This window comes from Emys orbicularis, chromosome 21 (assembly GCF_028017835.1).
Source record: "Emys orbicularis isolate rEmyOrb1 chromosome 21, rEmyOrb1.hap1, whole genome shotgun sequence".
Classification (NCBI taxonomy): domain Eukaryota; kingdom Metazoa; phylum Chordata; order Testudines; family Emydidae; genus Emys; species Emys orbicularis.
This window is the reverse complement of record NC_088703.1, coordinates 19,669,652-19,686,815: the sequence shown is the minus strand read 5'-3', so window position 1 is coordinate 19,686,815 and position 17,164 is coordinate 19,669,652. Positions and strand designations below refer to the sequence as shown.

The 17,164-nt window shown below is 50.4% G+C and overlaps 1 protein-coding gene across 1 annotated transcript in view; it reads left to right on the top strand.

Annotated features, from left to right (window-relative positions):
* Positions 1–17,164, top strand: part of LOC135893069 (immunoglobulin superfamily member 1-like) — a 127,762-nt gene that overhangs the window by 14,840 nt on the left and 95,758 nt on the right. Inside the window, exons 4-6 of the mRNA XM_065420858.1 lie at positions 523–807; positions 10,145–10,429; positions 11,051–11,341. Of these exons, the coding sequence (XP_065276930.1) occupies positions 523–807; positions 10,145–10,429; positions 11,051–11,341 (861 nt within the window). The remainder of the gene's footprint in view (positions 1–522; positions 808–10,144; positions 10,430–11,050; positions 11,342–17,164) is intronic.

Genomic DNA, 17,164 nt, shown 5'->3' with positions numbered 1-17,164 from the left:
TGCAGTCAGGGGTGACTCCGGATTGACCGTCATGGGGCCCTCTGGGCAGATGGGACACTCCTTAGGGTGTCACTTAACCTGCCTGTGCCTCCATTTCCCCTTGTGTGAATGGGGGATAATCATCCTCCCTGCACCTTGTGGCTGGTTAGATAATCAGAACTTGGCTTTAGGGCGGGAACTTTTTCTCACTGTGTCTGTGCAGCACCCAGCACCTCTGACTCCCAGCCCCCTCCCGATCTAACCACTAGACCCCACCCCCTTCCCAGAGCCAGGGATAGAACCCAGGAGTCCTGGCTCCCAGATTGGGGGACCCCATTAAGTAGATAGACGGGTAAAGATGGTTGCTCTGGATTTAGGTCCTTGGGCAGTTTCAGTAGTAGCTCCCAGGAATCTCTGGAAACTCGGAGCGGTTCCTCTGGCTGGGTTTTCCCCCAGGGCCCTGTCTCTGGGACTGTGTGGCGAGGACGGGGCGCAGTGACTGTGCCGGGGTCTGTCTCAGGGCCTGTCTCCTTCTCACTGAAGAGCTCAGCTACCCCAAACCCTACATCTCCCTGCGCCCCAGCGAGGGGGTCACCCTGGGGGGAGCCGTGACCATCCGGTGTCGGGGTCGGCACCAGAACATGAGGTTCCTTCTGTACAAAGATGGAAACCCAAATATGCTGCAGGACACGGAGCCTGCTGGGGACATGGCTGAGTTTCCCATTCACAATGTGAGCCGGGGAGACGCAGGGAGCTGCTATTATTGCTCCAAATTGGACCCGTTCATCTGGTCGCATCCCAGCGACCCCGTGGAGCTGGTGATAGCAGGTGAGGGGCCGGCTCAGTATCCCTGCTCCCAGCCGCACACCCAGATGGACCCTCAAGGGCAGGGGCATGTGCAAGGGGGCAAGCAGGCACCGGGCCCCCCCAAATCAGTGGGGCCGGAGCACAGAACTCCGGGGAGCAGAGCCAGCTCCTCTGATTGCGGGGGGCACACAAAGTGCCCCTCCAAAAGTGGCCACAGTTTCATTCCTGTGCACGCCCCTGATCAGGGGGTCTCTGCACCAATGGGCCCAGCAGAGGGGACGCCCGGCTGAGGAGCAGGGACGGAATCACTGGTGGGTTCCCGGTAAGGGGGCAGCAGCAGCTGCTGGAGGTTCGAGGCCGAGAGAAGGGGGATCCCCTTTCCCAGGGGGATGCTCCCCTGGCTGCCCCGCTCTGGGGATGCACAGAGGAGTCGGGCCCAGGGGCTGCCCAGCCGGCACCGCCCCCAGCCTGTGACTGCATTCCAGGGCTGGCTGTGTGATGCCCACTTGGGCTGGGGGCTGTCGGGTTAAAGAGCAGTGGGAGCTGCAAACTGGAAACAACAGTGGTGGGGAGAACCCCAAGGCTGCCCAGGCAGGAGAAGTGGGGGGAGCTCGAGCCTGGGGTGGTGGTGGGGAGAGAAAGAAAACAGCGGGGGACAGCAGCCAGCGGCTCCTCCCCCGCCCCCAGTGCTCCTGGTAGAAATGTTTGGTAGAGTTTGGAGGGAGGCTGCCCAGCGCTAGGAGACATCAGCAGCCAGCGAGATAGCAACCGGCACCAGAAGTGAAGGGATGCAGCGAGTGGGGAGCCAGTGGAAAGGGACCCAGTGGTTAAACTGTGTCATCGAAGGGGTCAGGCAGGGAGCTGGCAGGGAGACAGTCCCATTGAGAAGGGACAGAGATGGCAGGAACAGGAGGAGGCAGACAGAGGAAAGACAGAGGCATGAGGGGGAAAGTTAAAGGAAGAACCAGGCAGTAAAACACAAAGAAAAAAGAGTCTCTACGTTACCTAAGCAATTGTTAGAAAACTGCAGGAGAAGTAAAGCACGAAAGAAACGTGATGGAAATCAGCTGTGAGCAAAGAGAAACGGGCTGGAGAAATGAGGAGGAAGTGAGCTGTAGCAACAGTAAAGCAAATAGTTTGGACAAAACGTCCGCCCAGCACCTTCAGGGGCAGCGACAGGAAGGGAAAAGTTGTCCAAGAGCAAAGGGACTGTAAAGAAAGCAGCGGAGGGACAGTTGTTCGCTTGAGAAGCCGACCCATCGCCTGGAGAAATAGCTGCAGGTATCTGAGCTGGAACTCAGAGCAGCAAACAGAGACGGCGCAAGGGGATGGCTCCAGACACAACAAACCAGCCTAAGAACAGAGAAGCCGCGAAGGGACCGTAGAGCGGTGGGGTTCTGGCCTAGTGCCTTGGACGTTCTAACGCCAGATCCTGGTGCTCCAGGAATGTAAATTGTTGCCCATGAAGTGGGTTTAATTCAGCCACTGGTAGTTAATGTTCAGGCGAGCTCAGCAATAGTTCCCAGTGTGACCCTACCCAGCAGTTCCTGCTACACCAGCGAACTCTGATTCACTTGTGATCATTCCCCACTGAACTGATTTCTCCTTCCCCAGCTGATGGAGATAAAACGCAATTGGCCTGTAGGTCCCCTTGGCCTCTCCTTGCCCTGCCCCAGCCACCTCTGCAAGTAAATGAAAATAAAGTGAGGTACCTTGATTGGTTTTGTAGTCTAACTTTTTTTCCCACAGACCACTTGAAAATCGCTGGGGGTCTCGGCAGACCACTTAATGATCTTTCCAAATATTGTTTGTACCGTTAGCTAACTATTGAAAATTGCTTTGGATAAGAGCGCCTTATAAAAAGGACGGCTTTTGCGGATTGGTCTAGGCTGAGGTTGATGGTGGGATTGAAATTGTTAAAATCATGGTGGAATTCCTCGAGGGCTTCTTTTCCATGGGTCCAGATGATGAACATGTCATCAATGTAGCGCAAGTAGAGTAGGGGCGTTAGGGGATGAGAGCTAAGGAAGCGTTCTTCTAAGTCAGCCATAAGGATGTTGGCATACTGTGGGGCCATGTGGGTACCCATAGCAGTGCTGCTGACTTGAAGGTATATATTGTCCCCAAATGTGAAATAGTTGTGGGTGAGGACAAAGTCACAAAGTTCAGCCACCAGGTTAGCTGTGATATTATTGGGAAAACTATTCCTGATGGCTTGTAGTCCATCTTTGTGTGGAATGTTGGTGTAGAGGGCTTCTATATCCATAGTGGTCCATTTCCTAGACACTACTGTGCTAATAAGCGATGGTCACATAAACACCACCCTTTACCGGAAACCCACTGACCGCTATACTTACCTACATGCCTCCAGCTTCCATCCAGGACACACCACACGATCCATTGTCTACAGCCAAGCTCTAAGATACAACTGCATTTGCTCCAATCCCTCAAACAGAGATAAACACCTACAAGATCTCTATCAAGCATTCTTAAAACTACAATACCCACCTGCTGAAGTGAAAAAACAGATTGACAGAGCCAGAAGAGTACCCAGAAGCCACCTACTACAGGACAGGCCCAACAAAGAAAATAACAGAACGCCACTAGCCGTCACCTTCAGCCCAACTAAAACCTCTCCTGCGTATCATCAAAGATCTACAACCTATCCTGAAAGATGATCCCTCACTCTCACAGATCTTGGGAGACAGACCAGTCCTCGCTTACAGACAGCCTCCCAACCTGAAGCAAATACTCACCAGCAACTGCACACCATACAACATAAACACTAACCCAGGACATATCCTTGCAACAAAGCCCGATGCCAGCTCTGTCCACATATCTATTCAAGTGACACCATCATAGGACCTAACCACATCAGCCACGCCATCAGGGGCTTGTTCACCTGCACATCTACCAACGTGATATATGCCATCATGTGCCAGCAATGTCCCTCTGCCATGTACATTGGCCAAACCGGACAGTCTCTATACAAAAGAACAAATGGACACACATATGACATCAGGAAACATAACGTTCAAAAACCAGTGGGAGAACACTTCAACCTCTCTAACCACTCAGTGACAGACTTGAAGGTGACAATTTTGCAACAGAAAAACTTGAAAAACAGACTCCAAAAAGAGACTGCTGAACTCGAATTAATATGCAAATTAGATACAATTAACTTAGGTTTAAACAGAGACTGGGAACGGTTGGGTCATTATACTAATTGAATCTATTTCCCCATGTTAAGTTCTCCTCACACCTTCTATGGGTCGTCTCGATTATCACTTCAAAGGTTGTTTTTTTCCCTCCTGCTGCTGATAGCTCATCTCAATTGATTGGCCTCTTACAGTTGGTATGGCTACTCCCACCTCTACATGTTCTCTGTATGTATAAATATCTTCTGTCTGTGTGTTCCATTCTATGCATCCAAAGAAGTGAGCTGTAGCCCACGAAAGCTTATGCTGAAATAAATTTGTTAGTCTCTAAGGTGCCACAAGTACTCCTGTTCTTTGTTCATAAGGGAAGGAATCCTCATGGTAATCTGTGCAAGCAGTTTACTGCAACTGAAGGGTGTAAAAGTGAGTTAATCAGGGAAGTTTCAGTTCCTAACAGCCAAAAATTTTCTGTTGTGAATGGATCCACTGACTTTCCTTTTGAAAGATCCAGGGTGGGTAGCTTTGAGAAGGTCTCAGATGGAATAAAAGCTGTTAAGAAAGTTGAACAGCCCTATAACCAAGTGCCTGTGCTTGACCAGCTTGTTGGGAAGACAATGGTGTTGAAACAGGACTGTCTCCATTCTAATCCTTTAAGTGAGCAGTCTGTGCTTCAGGGTCTGAGGACAGATTTGGTTACTGGTGTGTCAGAGCAGAACAGTTTTATGGCTAAATGCTTGAGGATGCAGGGGAGAGCAAGCAAACTCTCACCCTCAGACTCTTTGGATTTATGTGGTACCTCTTTAAGACAGAGTCCAGCCTTGGAAATAATAGCAGTTAAGGATATAAAAACTGGTGGACTGGCTCCTGTCTGTGGTAATGCACATTACTTGCCTGGCTGGGAGAGGAAAGACTTGCTAATAGCTGTTAGCACAGAGAGCCCACCCCATCAGCCAGTGAATTCTGTTAAGCAAGAGAAATCAGGGTTTAATCCTGCAGAACAAAGGGGAAAGAGAAAACTGAATTTTGCAAAGGGAAGCCACAGGTTAACCCTAAAATGCCCAAACTCCAATGGTATTGAGCCAAAGGTGTGGCATAACAAACATGATTGTAGATGGACACTTGCAATGAATTTGTTGTTATTACTAATGGTAATTTTTGTAACTAATGTGTTGCTATTATCCCAAACTGAAAAATGTACAATGTGCCTAATCTTTTGGAAAATCCCTTGAACATGTTAAAAGGAATACATGAGAACACACTTTATGTTAAAAGGCCTTGTTATACTGATGTTTCACAGTCTTGGAACTTTTCACAGGGGAAAAGACATTCCAGACCTGATGTGCTGTATAAAAAGGGAAACTGAGGCACACTGCCATATTGCTTGCATGGCTAAATGCCAAAATTGCTGTACTATGAACAATGTTAATAGCTACATTGACTTAATGTTAACTGGGTTCCAAACATTTGCCAGAGCTTGTATAAACAAAGTAGCTGTTTTCTTTAGCTCTTGGCAAGGTCACTTGAGACATACAGGAACCATGCTGCAAAAGCAGATCCAATCCACTATTGTTCTAACTAAGTTTTACCTTAAGTTTGTAAAGAGATTCAATCATGTTACTGAACATGACTTTAATAAACCATTTCTGTTATACCCTGATATGGCTTCTAACCCAATACTAGCTGTAGTGAGACAGACCCAAGGATGGGGAGCTCTTGGGATGCAATCAGTGATGTTTGTGTCATCCCTTCCTGCATCAATTTTGCGTTGGGGGTGTCACGTTATTGATTTGAACTGGGACCATATAGAACATGGTTGCAACCAAAGTCCTGTAGTGGCACCAAATCTTGTATAAAGGGGGTCAAATGAGGTGTCTAAGACAAGATTATGGTTTACTGGTTATAATTATGCTGTCTATATGTGTGTATCAATTTTGTAGTTGAAGTTATGAATATTGGCTCTATACTGCATATATTTCAAATTTATGCTATGTTTCTGGAAAACTTCCCCTACAAGTTGGTGTTAGCTCTGCCTAGCCTGCTTGATGGCCCATTAAGGACCATCAGCTATACAACTGACCCATTGAGAGGAGGCAGATACGCCTTGTAACTCAGCAAAATATGCAGGGACTGGCCCATGTGACTCCAGACTCCATTTTCCTGTAATTTTGCACAGTAAGGACAAAGGGTGTTCTTACCCCTGGAAAAAACTATAAAAAGGCTGATGCCTTTCCTCCATCTTGTCTTCAATCCTGCTTCATACCTCTGGAGGGACTTTGCTACAAACTGAAGCTCTGAACAAAGGACTGAATGACCCATTCCAGCTGGGGATGGACTCCTGAGACTTGATTTGAACCTGCAGTTTCTATCACTGCTACAAGCCTGAACCAAGAACTTTGCCATTACTGTCATTGTCATTGAATCCATTTAACCAATTCTAGCTCTCATCTCTATCTTTTTCCTTTTATGAATAAACCTTTAGATTCTAAAGGATTGGCAACAGCGTGATTTGTGGGTAAGATCTGATTTGTATATTGATCTGGGTCTGGGGCTTGGGCCTTTGGGATCAGGAGAACCTTTTTCTTTTACTGGGGTCTTGGTTTTCATAACCATTTGTCCCCATAACGAGTGGCACTGGTGGTGATACTGGGAAACTGGAGTGTCTAAGGGAATTGCTTGTGTGACTTGTGGTTAGCCAGTGGGGTGAGACCAAAGTCCTCTTAGTCTGGCTGGTTTGGTTTGCCTTAGAGGTGGAAAAACCCCAGCCTTGGGCTGTAACTGCCCTGTTTTAAGCAATTGGTCCTGAATTGGCACTCTCAGTTGGGTCCCGCCGGAACCACATTGTTACAACTACCTATTCCATGTAACATCTATGTAAAGTTTATGATCTACTGAATACATTCCTCCTATTTATATGCATGTATCTTTTTTTCTACTTGAAGTTAGGAATATTGGCTATATACTTGCTTGATAGCCTTAGTAAAGCATTTCATCATCTTCTTGAGAAAAGACTTGCAAATTAAGTGCCTAATCAAGAACCACTTAAGCCAACAATGAACTCAAAGATGCCAATCCACATCGGGGCTGTCCCAGGAATATGGCTGGGCTGGTAAGAAACTCAGTCATGCATGGACATGTGACTTGCCCATGTGACTCCAAAACTCCATCTTGGAGCTGGACTTTGAATAGGAGAGAGGATGGGGTCTCCACCCACAAGATAAAGTCTATTTAAACCCCTTGGAGACCCCTTCATTTTGTCTTCAGCTGGCTAGAGAGAGAGCCTCTCCACCCCCAAAGATACCTGAAAGAGACTGGAACAAAGGACAGTAACTACAGGGAGTGTGAGTGATTGCTGGACCTAGACTAGAAGGAGGCTAGTCTGTAAAAGGAAGCTTACTGGGTCAGGTTTTTATCTGTATTGTTTTCTTAGATATAGACTTGCGAGTTCTATTTTATTTTGCTTGGTAATTCATTTTGTTCTGTCTGCTATTACTTGGAACCACTTAAATCCTACTTTCTGTATTTAATAAGATCACTTTTTACTTATTAATTAACCCAGAGTATGTATTAATACCTGGCGGGGGAGGGCAAACAGCTGTGCATATCTCTCTATCAGTGTTATAGAGAGCGAAAAATTTATGAGTTTACCCTGTATAAGCCTTATATGGGGTAAAACGGATTTATTTGGGGTTAGACCCCATTGGGAGTTGGGCAGCTGAGTGTTAAAGGCAGGAACACTTCTGTAAGGCTACGTCTTCACTACGGGGTTGGTCGATTTAAGATACGCAAATTCAGCTACGCGAATAGCGTAGCTGAATTCGACGTATCGCAGCCGACTTACCCCGCTGTAAGGACGGTGGCAAAATCGACCTCCGCAGCTTCCCGTCGATGGCGCTTACTCCCACCTCTGCTGGTGGAGTAAGAGTGTCGATTCGGGGATCGATTGTCGCGTCCCGACGAGACGCGATAATTCGATCCCCGAGAGGTCGATTTCTACCCGCCGATTCAGGCGGGTAGTGTAGACCTAGCCTAAGTTGCTTTCAGTTTAAGTCTGCAGCTTTGGGGCATGTGGTTCAGACCCTGGGTCTGTGTTGGAGCAGACTGGCGTGTCTGGCTCAACAAGACATGGTGCTGGAGTCCCAGGCGGGCAGAGGGAAAGCAGGGGCAGAAGTGGTCTTGGCACATCAGTGGGCAGTTCCCAAGGGGGATTCTGTGATCAAACCGGTCACACGTGGCACTTTGCCAGAGTTTTGCAGAGACCTCTGCTTATTTTGGCTGCACTATATTTGGCCGGTAGATGAGAGACAAGGTGTGATGGACACAGGAAGAGATGAGACATCGTTGGTTTCCTGTAGCTGAAGTGACCAGCTGAGTTTCTTATTTGGGGCTTGGTGGAGCTCAGCACTGGGGTGTTGGTGGCAGCGCTGAGGGGCCCCTCGCTGCCCCGTCATGGCGTCTGCTCTCACCGTCCTCTTCCTTGGTGAGTATCGGAGACAGCCAGGGCATGTGCCCATGGGGGGGGGGGGGAGATCTGAGACCAGGGTGTACTCTGGGAACTGGACCCTAACGAGCTGTCTCCTTTCCAGGCTGCTGGCTGGCTGCTGGGTGGAGCAGGGTGTCTGGAAGTGAGTATCTGTGGGCCTGGGGAAACTTTAGTGTTAAGGATGGGAGAGGGGGTGGGGACAAGAGGAGCTGACCCCAGAAATTTCCCCTCAAAACTCAGTTCAACCTCCTTGTATTGAGCATGGAGGACTGAGATCAGAACCCAGCCCTGTCCCCATAGCGTTCAGGGGTGACTCCAGATTGACCCCGGGGGGCTGAGGTCAGAACCCAGCCCACAGGTTTCCTGTGGAGTCCTACTCCTGGGGGAATTCTACACAAAATATCTGAAAATTCAGCAAAATTCTGCATATTTTATTTGTCAAAATAACACAATATAATCCTGCCAGTTTCAATTATTTTGGTCATTTATTTCAAAATATCTGTCAGCGAGTATGTCTGTAACTATACAGACCCCACCCCCCAAAAAAAGATTCTGGTAATTTTTTTTGACAAATAGTTTCCTCTCTAGGCATATTAACATAGAACCTTGAGAAATTCATTTAAATCACGTGACAGAACTGTAAAAAGCAACAAAGAGTCCTGTGGCACCTTATAGACTAACAGATGCATTGGAACATAAGCTTTCGTGGGTGAAAACCCACTTCGTCAGACGCATGGGGGTATTCACCCATGCGTGACAGAACTGTATTTCCTGCACCCGACTGAAGTAGTGGAAAGGCTTGGGGGAGTCAGGGGTAACAGAGAAGGTGAGGGAGAGGGAAGGAGCCTGGGAGTGAACCTGGAAGGTGGTGGGTGTGGGCGGGAGAAGGTTTTTTTAGGCAGGGGGATTGTTAGGAAGCTGGGAAGCCTCCTCCATGCAGACCCTGGCTGACCTGAAGCCTCTCCCATTCAGTCAGGCACATCAGCCCCTGTCCCACAACCTCCATCCCCATGTGACCCTGCAGCCCCCCTGCCCCCTCCCCAGACTCAACGCTGTCACCCCACTAGCTCCTGAGCCCCAGTCTGTGACCGCCCCAGCAGCCCTAGGTGCCCCACTCTGCCCTAACCTGGTTCTGCGGCAGGTGCTGTGATGAACTTCTGCTCCTGGGGGAATTCTGCAGCACGGGGCAGGCAGAGAATGTTTTTCCCCACAGAAAATAAATTCTGCCCCAGAAGTGCTGCAGTTCCACCTCTTCCCACCAGAGGCCACTGTGGCCCCAGAACAGCCGGCTCCGTTCATGCTGTTGGCTGCTCTGGCACCACAGCGGCCTCCAGTGGGCAAAGGGTGGAACTGCAGCACTTCTTGGGGAGAATATATTTTATGCAGGAAAAAAAAAAATTATGTGGGAAAAATGAATTCTGCACGTCCTAGAGTTGCCAACCCTCCACGATTGGCCTGGAATTTCCAGGAATTAAAGATGAATCTTTAATTAAAAATTATGTGATGTGATGAAATCTCCAGGAATACAGCCAACCAAAATTGGCAACCCTAGCGCCTCCACAGATGTGCAGAATTGCCCCAGGAGTAACAGACGGTGGATGCAGTGAGGTGTCTGTTAGCCCTAGCGCTGTCCCTGGGGCTAGGCACTAAGGGCAGGTTACAGACACACGGGGAGGGGTTTATGTCTCCCCATCTCAGTCCTGTTTGTGTGTGAACGCAGAGCTCCCTGTGCCTGGCCCCTCCATCTCCGTCAGCCCCAGCAGGGTGATCGCCCCGGGGGGAGCCGTCACCATCCGCTGTCAGTGTCGGTGCGAGGCCAGGAGGTTATTGCTGTATAAAGGTGGAATCCGAATCTGGGATCTGGATGCTGATGGGGACGGGGGTGAATTCACCATCCCCAGTGCCAGATGGGAAGACTCAGGGAGCTACAGCTGCCAATCTCACTCTGGATCAGATCCACCCAACTGGTCGGATCCCAGTGATTACGTGCGGATTGTTGTAGCAGGTGAGAGGTCTGGCTTGGCATCCCCACTCCCAGCCCTACAGCCTGCCAGACCCACAGAGGGTCTCTGGACAATGGAGCCTTCAGAGCCAGGCTCTACCCTGAACCCTGGGCCCAGCAGAGGGGATGCCTGGCCAGGGAGCGAGGACGGAGTCACTGGGGGGTTCCCCAGCTACTGGAGCTAGGGGGATGAGGGAGGGGGAATCCCTGCCCCCAGGCAACCTTGGGGTATCACTGAACCTGCCTGTGCTTCCATTTCCCCTTGGAAGAATGGGGGATAATTATCCTTCTTCACCTTTTGTCTGTGTGCAGCACTCAGCACCTCTGACTCCCAGCCCTCTCCCAATCTAGCCACTAGACCCCACTGGGGCTGGGGTAGAACTCAGGCATTCCAGCTCCCAGGTTGCGGCGCCCCATTAATTAGATAGATGGGTACAGAGGGGTGCTCTGGATTTAGGTCCTCGGGCAGTTTTGGGTGTAGCTCCCAGGAATCTCTGGGATCTCAGAGAGGTTCCTCTGGCTGGGTTTTCTCCCAGGGACCCCATCTCTGGGACCGTGCGGCGAGGACGGGGTGCAGTGACTGTGCCGGGGTCTGTCTCACAGCCTGTCTCCTTCTCACTGCAGAGCTCAGCTACCCCAAACCCTCCATCTACCTGCGCCCCAGCGAGGGGGTCACCCTGGGGGGAGCCGTGACCATCCGGTGTCGGGGTCGGCACCAGAACATGAGGTTCCTTCTGTACAAAGTTGGAAACCAGAATCTGCTGCAGGACGCGGAGCCGGCTGGGGACATGGCTGAGTTTCCCATTCGCAACGTGAGCTGGAGACATGGAGGGAACTACCGCTGCTCTTATCGCTCCAAATCAGACCGGCCTGTCCAGTCTGAGCCCAGCGACCCTGTGGAGCTGGTGGTAGCAGGTGAGGAGCCCGGCTCAGCATCCCCGCTCCCAGCCCCGCACCCAGGCAGCCTCTGTGGGGATCTCTGTGCTGATGGGACGCTCAGAGCCAGGCTCTGCCCTGAGCCCTGGGGCCCACTGGGGGGGTGGTGGTGGTGGTGTTTCACTGTCAGGGGGGAGCAGCAGCTGCTGGCGGTTTGGGGCTGAGGGAGGGGGGATCCCTGCCCCGAGGGGGAGCTGCAGAGCAGGGGCCTTTCCCAGGGGATGCTCCCCCAGCTGCCCCTGCTCTGGGGATGCACAGAGGAGTCGGGGCCCAGGGGCTGCCCAACCGGCAGGGGCTGCAGCGCTGAATTCACTCCCCCCCAGCCCGGACAATTAAAGCCATAAGAAACGCTGTGTTGTGGGCCGACCAGTGTCACCGTTTCAGCCTCTTCCCACCCGGACCTGGGTCCTCGGTTCCATTCATCTCCCTTCTCAGCCGATGCTCGTTTTAATCCCACAGAGGGAACCGACCCAGCTGGGCCCCCGCAGCTGGATCAGCCCCCGACGGAGCTGGGGGGAGAAGGTGAGTGGGAGAAATGGAACAATTCATCCCTCAGAGAACAGGGCTCCCGGCTCAAATGCTGTAATGATGCTGGCTTTGGTGGGACACTTCTGAGAGTGTCAATTCATGACAAATTGCTTAGAGCAGGGCAGTTACAGCCCCAAAATGGAGTTCCTTTACTTTTAAGGCAAACCAAACCAGCCAAACAGAGAGGACTTTGGTTTCACCCCACTGGCTAACCATAAGTCACACAAGCAATTCCCTCAGACACTCCAGTTCCCCACTATCATCACCAGTGCCACTCGTTATGGGGGTGAATTGTTATAAAAACCAATACCCCAGTAAAAGAAAAAAGGTTCTCCCGATCCCAAAGGACCAAGCCCCAGACCCAGGTCAATGTACAAATCAGATCTTACCCACAAATCACGCTGTTGCCAATCCTTTAGAATCTAAAATCTAAAGGCTTATTCATATGTAACCCTTCTGCCCGTCAGAGTTGACAGCAACAGGGGCCGGGTTCAGTATCTAGGGGTTCCTTTTCAATAACACAATGTAAAACCGGCTCGAGCCCCCACCCAGGGACCTGGGACAATTACATACCACCTGTGATGGGGGGAGGGATAGCTCAGTGGTTTGAGCATTGGCCTACTAAACCCAGGGTTGTGAGTTCAATCCTTGAGGAGGCCACTTAGGGATCCAGGGCAAAATCAGTACTTGATCAGGGCTGGACTCGATGACCTTTCAAGGTCCCTTCCAGTTCTAGGAAATAGGATCACAGAAACCCCCTTGGGTACTGCCACCTGATGTGCTGAGACTACCTCTGAGCCTGTTTTCCCTGCCAGCTTGGGACTTCAGTGCCTTGAGCCAGACACGCCTGCCTGCTTCAAACACAGACCCAGGTCTGAACTACGTCCCTCAAAAGCTGCAGGCTTATCTGAAAACAGCTTAATAAGACCCTCAGGCTCTGATTGTCCCCATCCCCTGGCCAAGTACTGGGGTGCCGGCTGTCTCGGGGGCAGTTCATCCTCCTGGGAGCTCCCTTCACCGGGGAAGCTGAGGCTTAGCCCCCGGGACAGCAGGACACGGCCTTCCCTGGGGGGTCCAGCCCCAGGGAGGCTCCAGAGATGCCGCACCTGGGAGAGCTCCAGAGGGGGGCTGCGCTGGACCTGCTGGATGGGGGGGGGGGTTGGGGGCTCCACTCCTGGGGCAGTTGCTGATCTCCCCATCTGTGCCACCAAGTGACTCTTCCCTTCCCCCCCCAGCAGCCCCCCTGGGGCACCTGGATTTCACCCGCGCCAACATCACCCACCTGGCACTGGGCACCGTGGTCCTGCTCATCCTGGGGCTGATCCTGGCTGAGGCCTATTACAGACGCCCAAGGGAGGTGCCCTAGGTGAGGTGACCTGCCCCTTGCTCCCCCCAGGGGCTGGGCCCAGGGCGACACAGGCCTCTCTAACCCGCCATCTCTTTGAACCCCCAGGAGCCTGGATTCAGCCATGCGGAGAAGAGAATCTCCCCAGGGGCGAGCCGCTTCCCCTTCCCCTCGGGGGGCTGAGATGCCGGCACAACCCCCCCTGTCCCCAAACACCCCTGCCTCCCCCCCAAACAGCTCCCGACCTGACAGGGCACCCCAGGATTGAACCCCTGATGCTGCGAGCACCAGCCCCTGCGGTACCCGCTAGAGGATCCACCCCTGGGCTGGGCGCGTCGGGCTCCCCACCGAGCAGCCCCTGGAGGGCGCCGGGGTCCCACTTGCTGGCCCAGCCGGGCCAGTCTCTACTCAGGGCTGTCAGTGGGGAGCGGGGCCGTAGCAGGGCTCAGCATGGGGAGGGCACCGCCTGCATCTGCGGGGGGCCCAGAGCACTGGGGGGCCGGGCACTCAATAACTAGCCCCTCCCTGGTGCTTCAGAGGGGATGAACACAACAGGGAATCAGCGAGCAATCCATCCCTATCGTCCACTCCAATTTCTGTTGAACAGAGGCTAGGGCAGTATGGTGTTGCATCCCTGCCCATCCTGGCTAATAGCCATTGATGGACCTATCCTCCAGGAACTTATCTAGTTCTTTTTTGAACTTTGTTATGATTTTGGCCTTCACAACATCCCTGGCAAAAAGTTCCATGGGTGACTGTGCGTTGTGTGAAGAAATACTTTCTTTTGTTTGGTTTAAACTTGCTGCCTATTAATTTCATTGGGTGACCCCTGGTTCTTGCATTAAGTGAAGGGGTAAATAACACTTCCTCATTCATTTTTTTCCACACCAGTCAAGTTTTTATAAGCCTCTATCATATCCCCTCTCAGTCGTATCTTTTCCAAGCTGAAAAGTCCCAGTCTTTTTAATCTCTCCTCCTATGGACTCTGTTCCATACCCCTAATCATTTTTGTTGCCCTTTTCTGTACCTTTTCCAATTCCAATCTATCTTTTTGGAGATGGGGTGACCAGAACTGCATGCAGTTTTGTTTTGCCAGACTGATCAGCTAAGCCAATACTGGCAACATATATGAAAAGGCTGCAAACCACCATACCTCCGGACTGCATCAAAATGCAGAAAGCCTTATAAATCAGTAAGGGTCAAAGCCAATTTTAGAAGAACTTAATGAGGCTGTTAAGAATGCTGGAGACACAACTCAGTTTATGCGAACTAACATGGCTGTCACATCATACTTTCTATTTAAGCAAGAGATACCACACACTACAAACTGGAGGCCAATGTTAAGTGCATTGTCACTTGTTCATCCTGAAGTTGGACATTGGTTTCGAACAAGACTGGCAAATGCTTGCTATCTTTCTGCAAGAAACTCAACTGACTCTCTAGAAGCATGCAGTGCAACAGTGAAAGACTCAGCAGTTGAAAAAGTGAAGAACTCTCCCACCATATTCAAAATATGGGCATACATGGCTGATGAATGCACCGATGCAAATGGGCATCAAGTATTAAGACATTGTGTACGTTATCTTGATGTCTGTGGTAGGCCAGTAGATGCATTCTAGATGTTCAGGTTATAGAAGACACATTGGCTGCATCTGTGACATCTTAGAAGAGTTAAATGCTTGTCAATTGAACCCCAAACAGATGGCTGCTTGTGCGTCTGATGGAGCTGCAAACTTCTCTAGAAGACATAGTGGAGTCAAAGTTTTGGTCAGAGACAACTGTAACCCTAATCTCAGCTGGGAAGCATGGGGGGCTTGGGACTGGAGAGAGAGAGAGAGCAGGCAGAGCCCACCTGGATGCAGGAGAGACTTAGATGTACTGTGCTGAGGGAGGCCAGGCCTGAGGCCCTGAGAGTTTCCTGTGCTGTGTTCAGACACTCAATAAACCCTCCTGTTTTACCCTGGCTGAGAGTCGCTCCGGTCTAGAGAACAGGGTTGCATTATTCCCTCTGTAAGTGGAGGCCCCGGGGGTCCAGAGCGAGTGGACTCCCTGTGGGGGCCCATGATGAGAAACAGGTGTGCTAAGGCTCTGAGAGCTGCGGTTCCAGGAGGTGGAGGGGCTTAACCCCCGAGAGAGAGTAGGCCCCCAAGAAGGGCTGTCTCACTGAAGGGGGTTCCCCCCACGGACCACACGGGGCCAAGAGTGGGCACGGCATGTGAGTCCGTGACAGTCCTGAGTTCAGAGGCAGAGTTCTTAAGATGGTTCGTTATATCTTGAGAAATCCTCTTATGCCATCTCTGTTTGCTGTTCTGAGTTCCAGCTCAGATAACTGAAGCTATTCCTGGCTACGTTCTGGTGTGAACCCTGGCAAAAATCTGGGAGGAGGCATGTGACCCTGTATCTCCCCCTCCCCCCCCCCCCACACACGTGTTGGCTCAGGAAGACACGACACCAGGTACCAAGAGAGGCGGGTCCATCCCCAGGGGCCCGGCCAGACATGGAGGGCAGAGAGTGCTGGGCATGGAGGTTCGGGTCGGTCACTCACCCCCCCGTGTGAAATGCTAAGGGAAATTAGAGAGGCTATCAAAATTAAGAACTCAATAATAGTGGGGGATTTCAATTATCCCCATATTGACTGGGAACATTTCACTTCAGGACGAAATGCAGAGATAAAATTTCTCGATACTTTAAATGACTGCTTCATGGAGCAGCTGGTACGGGAACCCACAAGGGGAGAGGCAACTCTAGATTTAGTCCTGAGTGGAGCGCAGGAGCTGGTCCAAGAGGTAACTATAACAGGACCGCTTGGAAATAGTGACCATAATACAATAGCATTCAACATCCCTGTGGTGGGAAGAACATCTCAACAGCCCAACACTGTGGCATTTAATTTCAAAAGGGGGAACTATGCAAAAATGAGGGGGTTAGTTAAACAGAAGTTAAAAGGTACAGTGACTAAAGTGAAATCCCTGCAAGCTGCATGGGCGCTTTTTAAAGACACCATAATAGAGGCCCAACTTCAATGTATACCCCAAATTAAGAAACACAGTAAAAGAACTAAAAAAGAGCCACTGTGGCTTAACAACCATGTAAAAGAAGCAGTGAGAGATAAAAAGACTTCCTTTAAAAAGTGGAAGTCAAATCCTAGTGAGGCAAATAGAAAGGAGCATAAACGCTGCCAAATTAAGTGCAAGAATGTAATAAGAAAAGCCAAAGAGGAGTTTGAAGAACGGCTAGCCAAAAACTCCAAAGGTAATAACAAAATGTTTTTTAAGTACATCAGAAGCAGGAAGCCTGCTAAACAACCAGTGGGGCCCCTTGATGATCGAGATACAAAAGGAGCGCTTAAAGACGATGAAGTCATTGCGGAGAAACTAAATGGATTCTTTGCTTCAGTCTTCACGGCTGAGGATGTTAGGGAGATTCCCAAACCTGAGCTGGCTTTTGTAGGTGACAAATCTGAGGAACTGTCATGGATTGAAGTGTCACGAGAGGAGGTTTTGGAATTAATTGATAAACTTAACATTAACAAGTCACCGGGACCAGATGGCATTCACCCAAGAGTTCTGAAAGAACTCAAATGTGAAGTTGCGGAACTGTTAACTAAGGTTTGTAACCTGTCCTTTAAATCAGCTTCTGTACCCAATGACTGGAAGTTAGCTATTGTAACGCCAATATTTAAAAAGGGCTCTAGAGGTGATCCCGGCAATTACAGACCGGTAAGTCTAACGTCTGTACCGGGCAAATTAGTCGAAACAATAGTTAAGAATAAAATTGTCTGACACATAGAAAAACATAAACTGTTGAGCAATAGTCAACATGGTTTCTGTAAAGGGAAATCATGTCTTACTAATCTATTAGAGTTCTTTGAAGGGGTCAACAAACATGTGGACAAGGGGGATCCAGTGGACATAGTGTACTTAGATTTC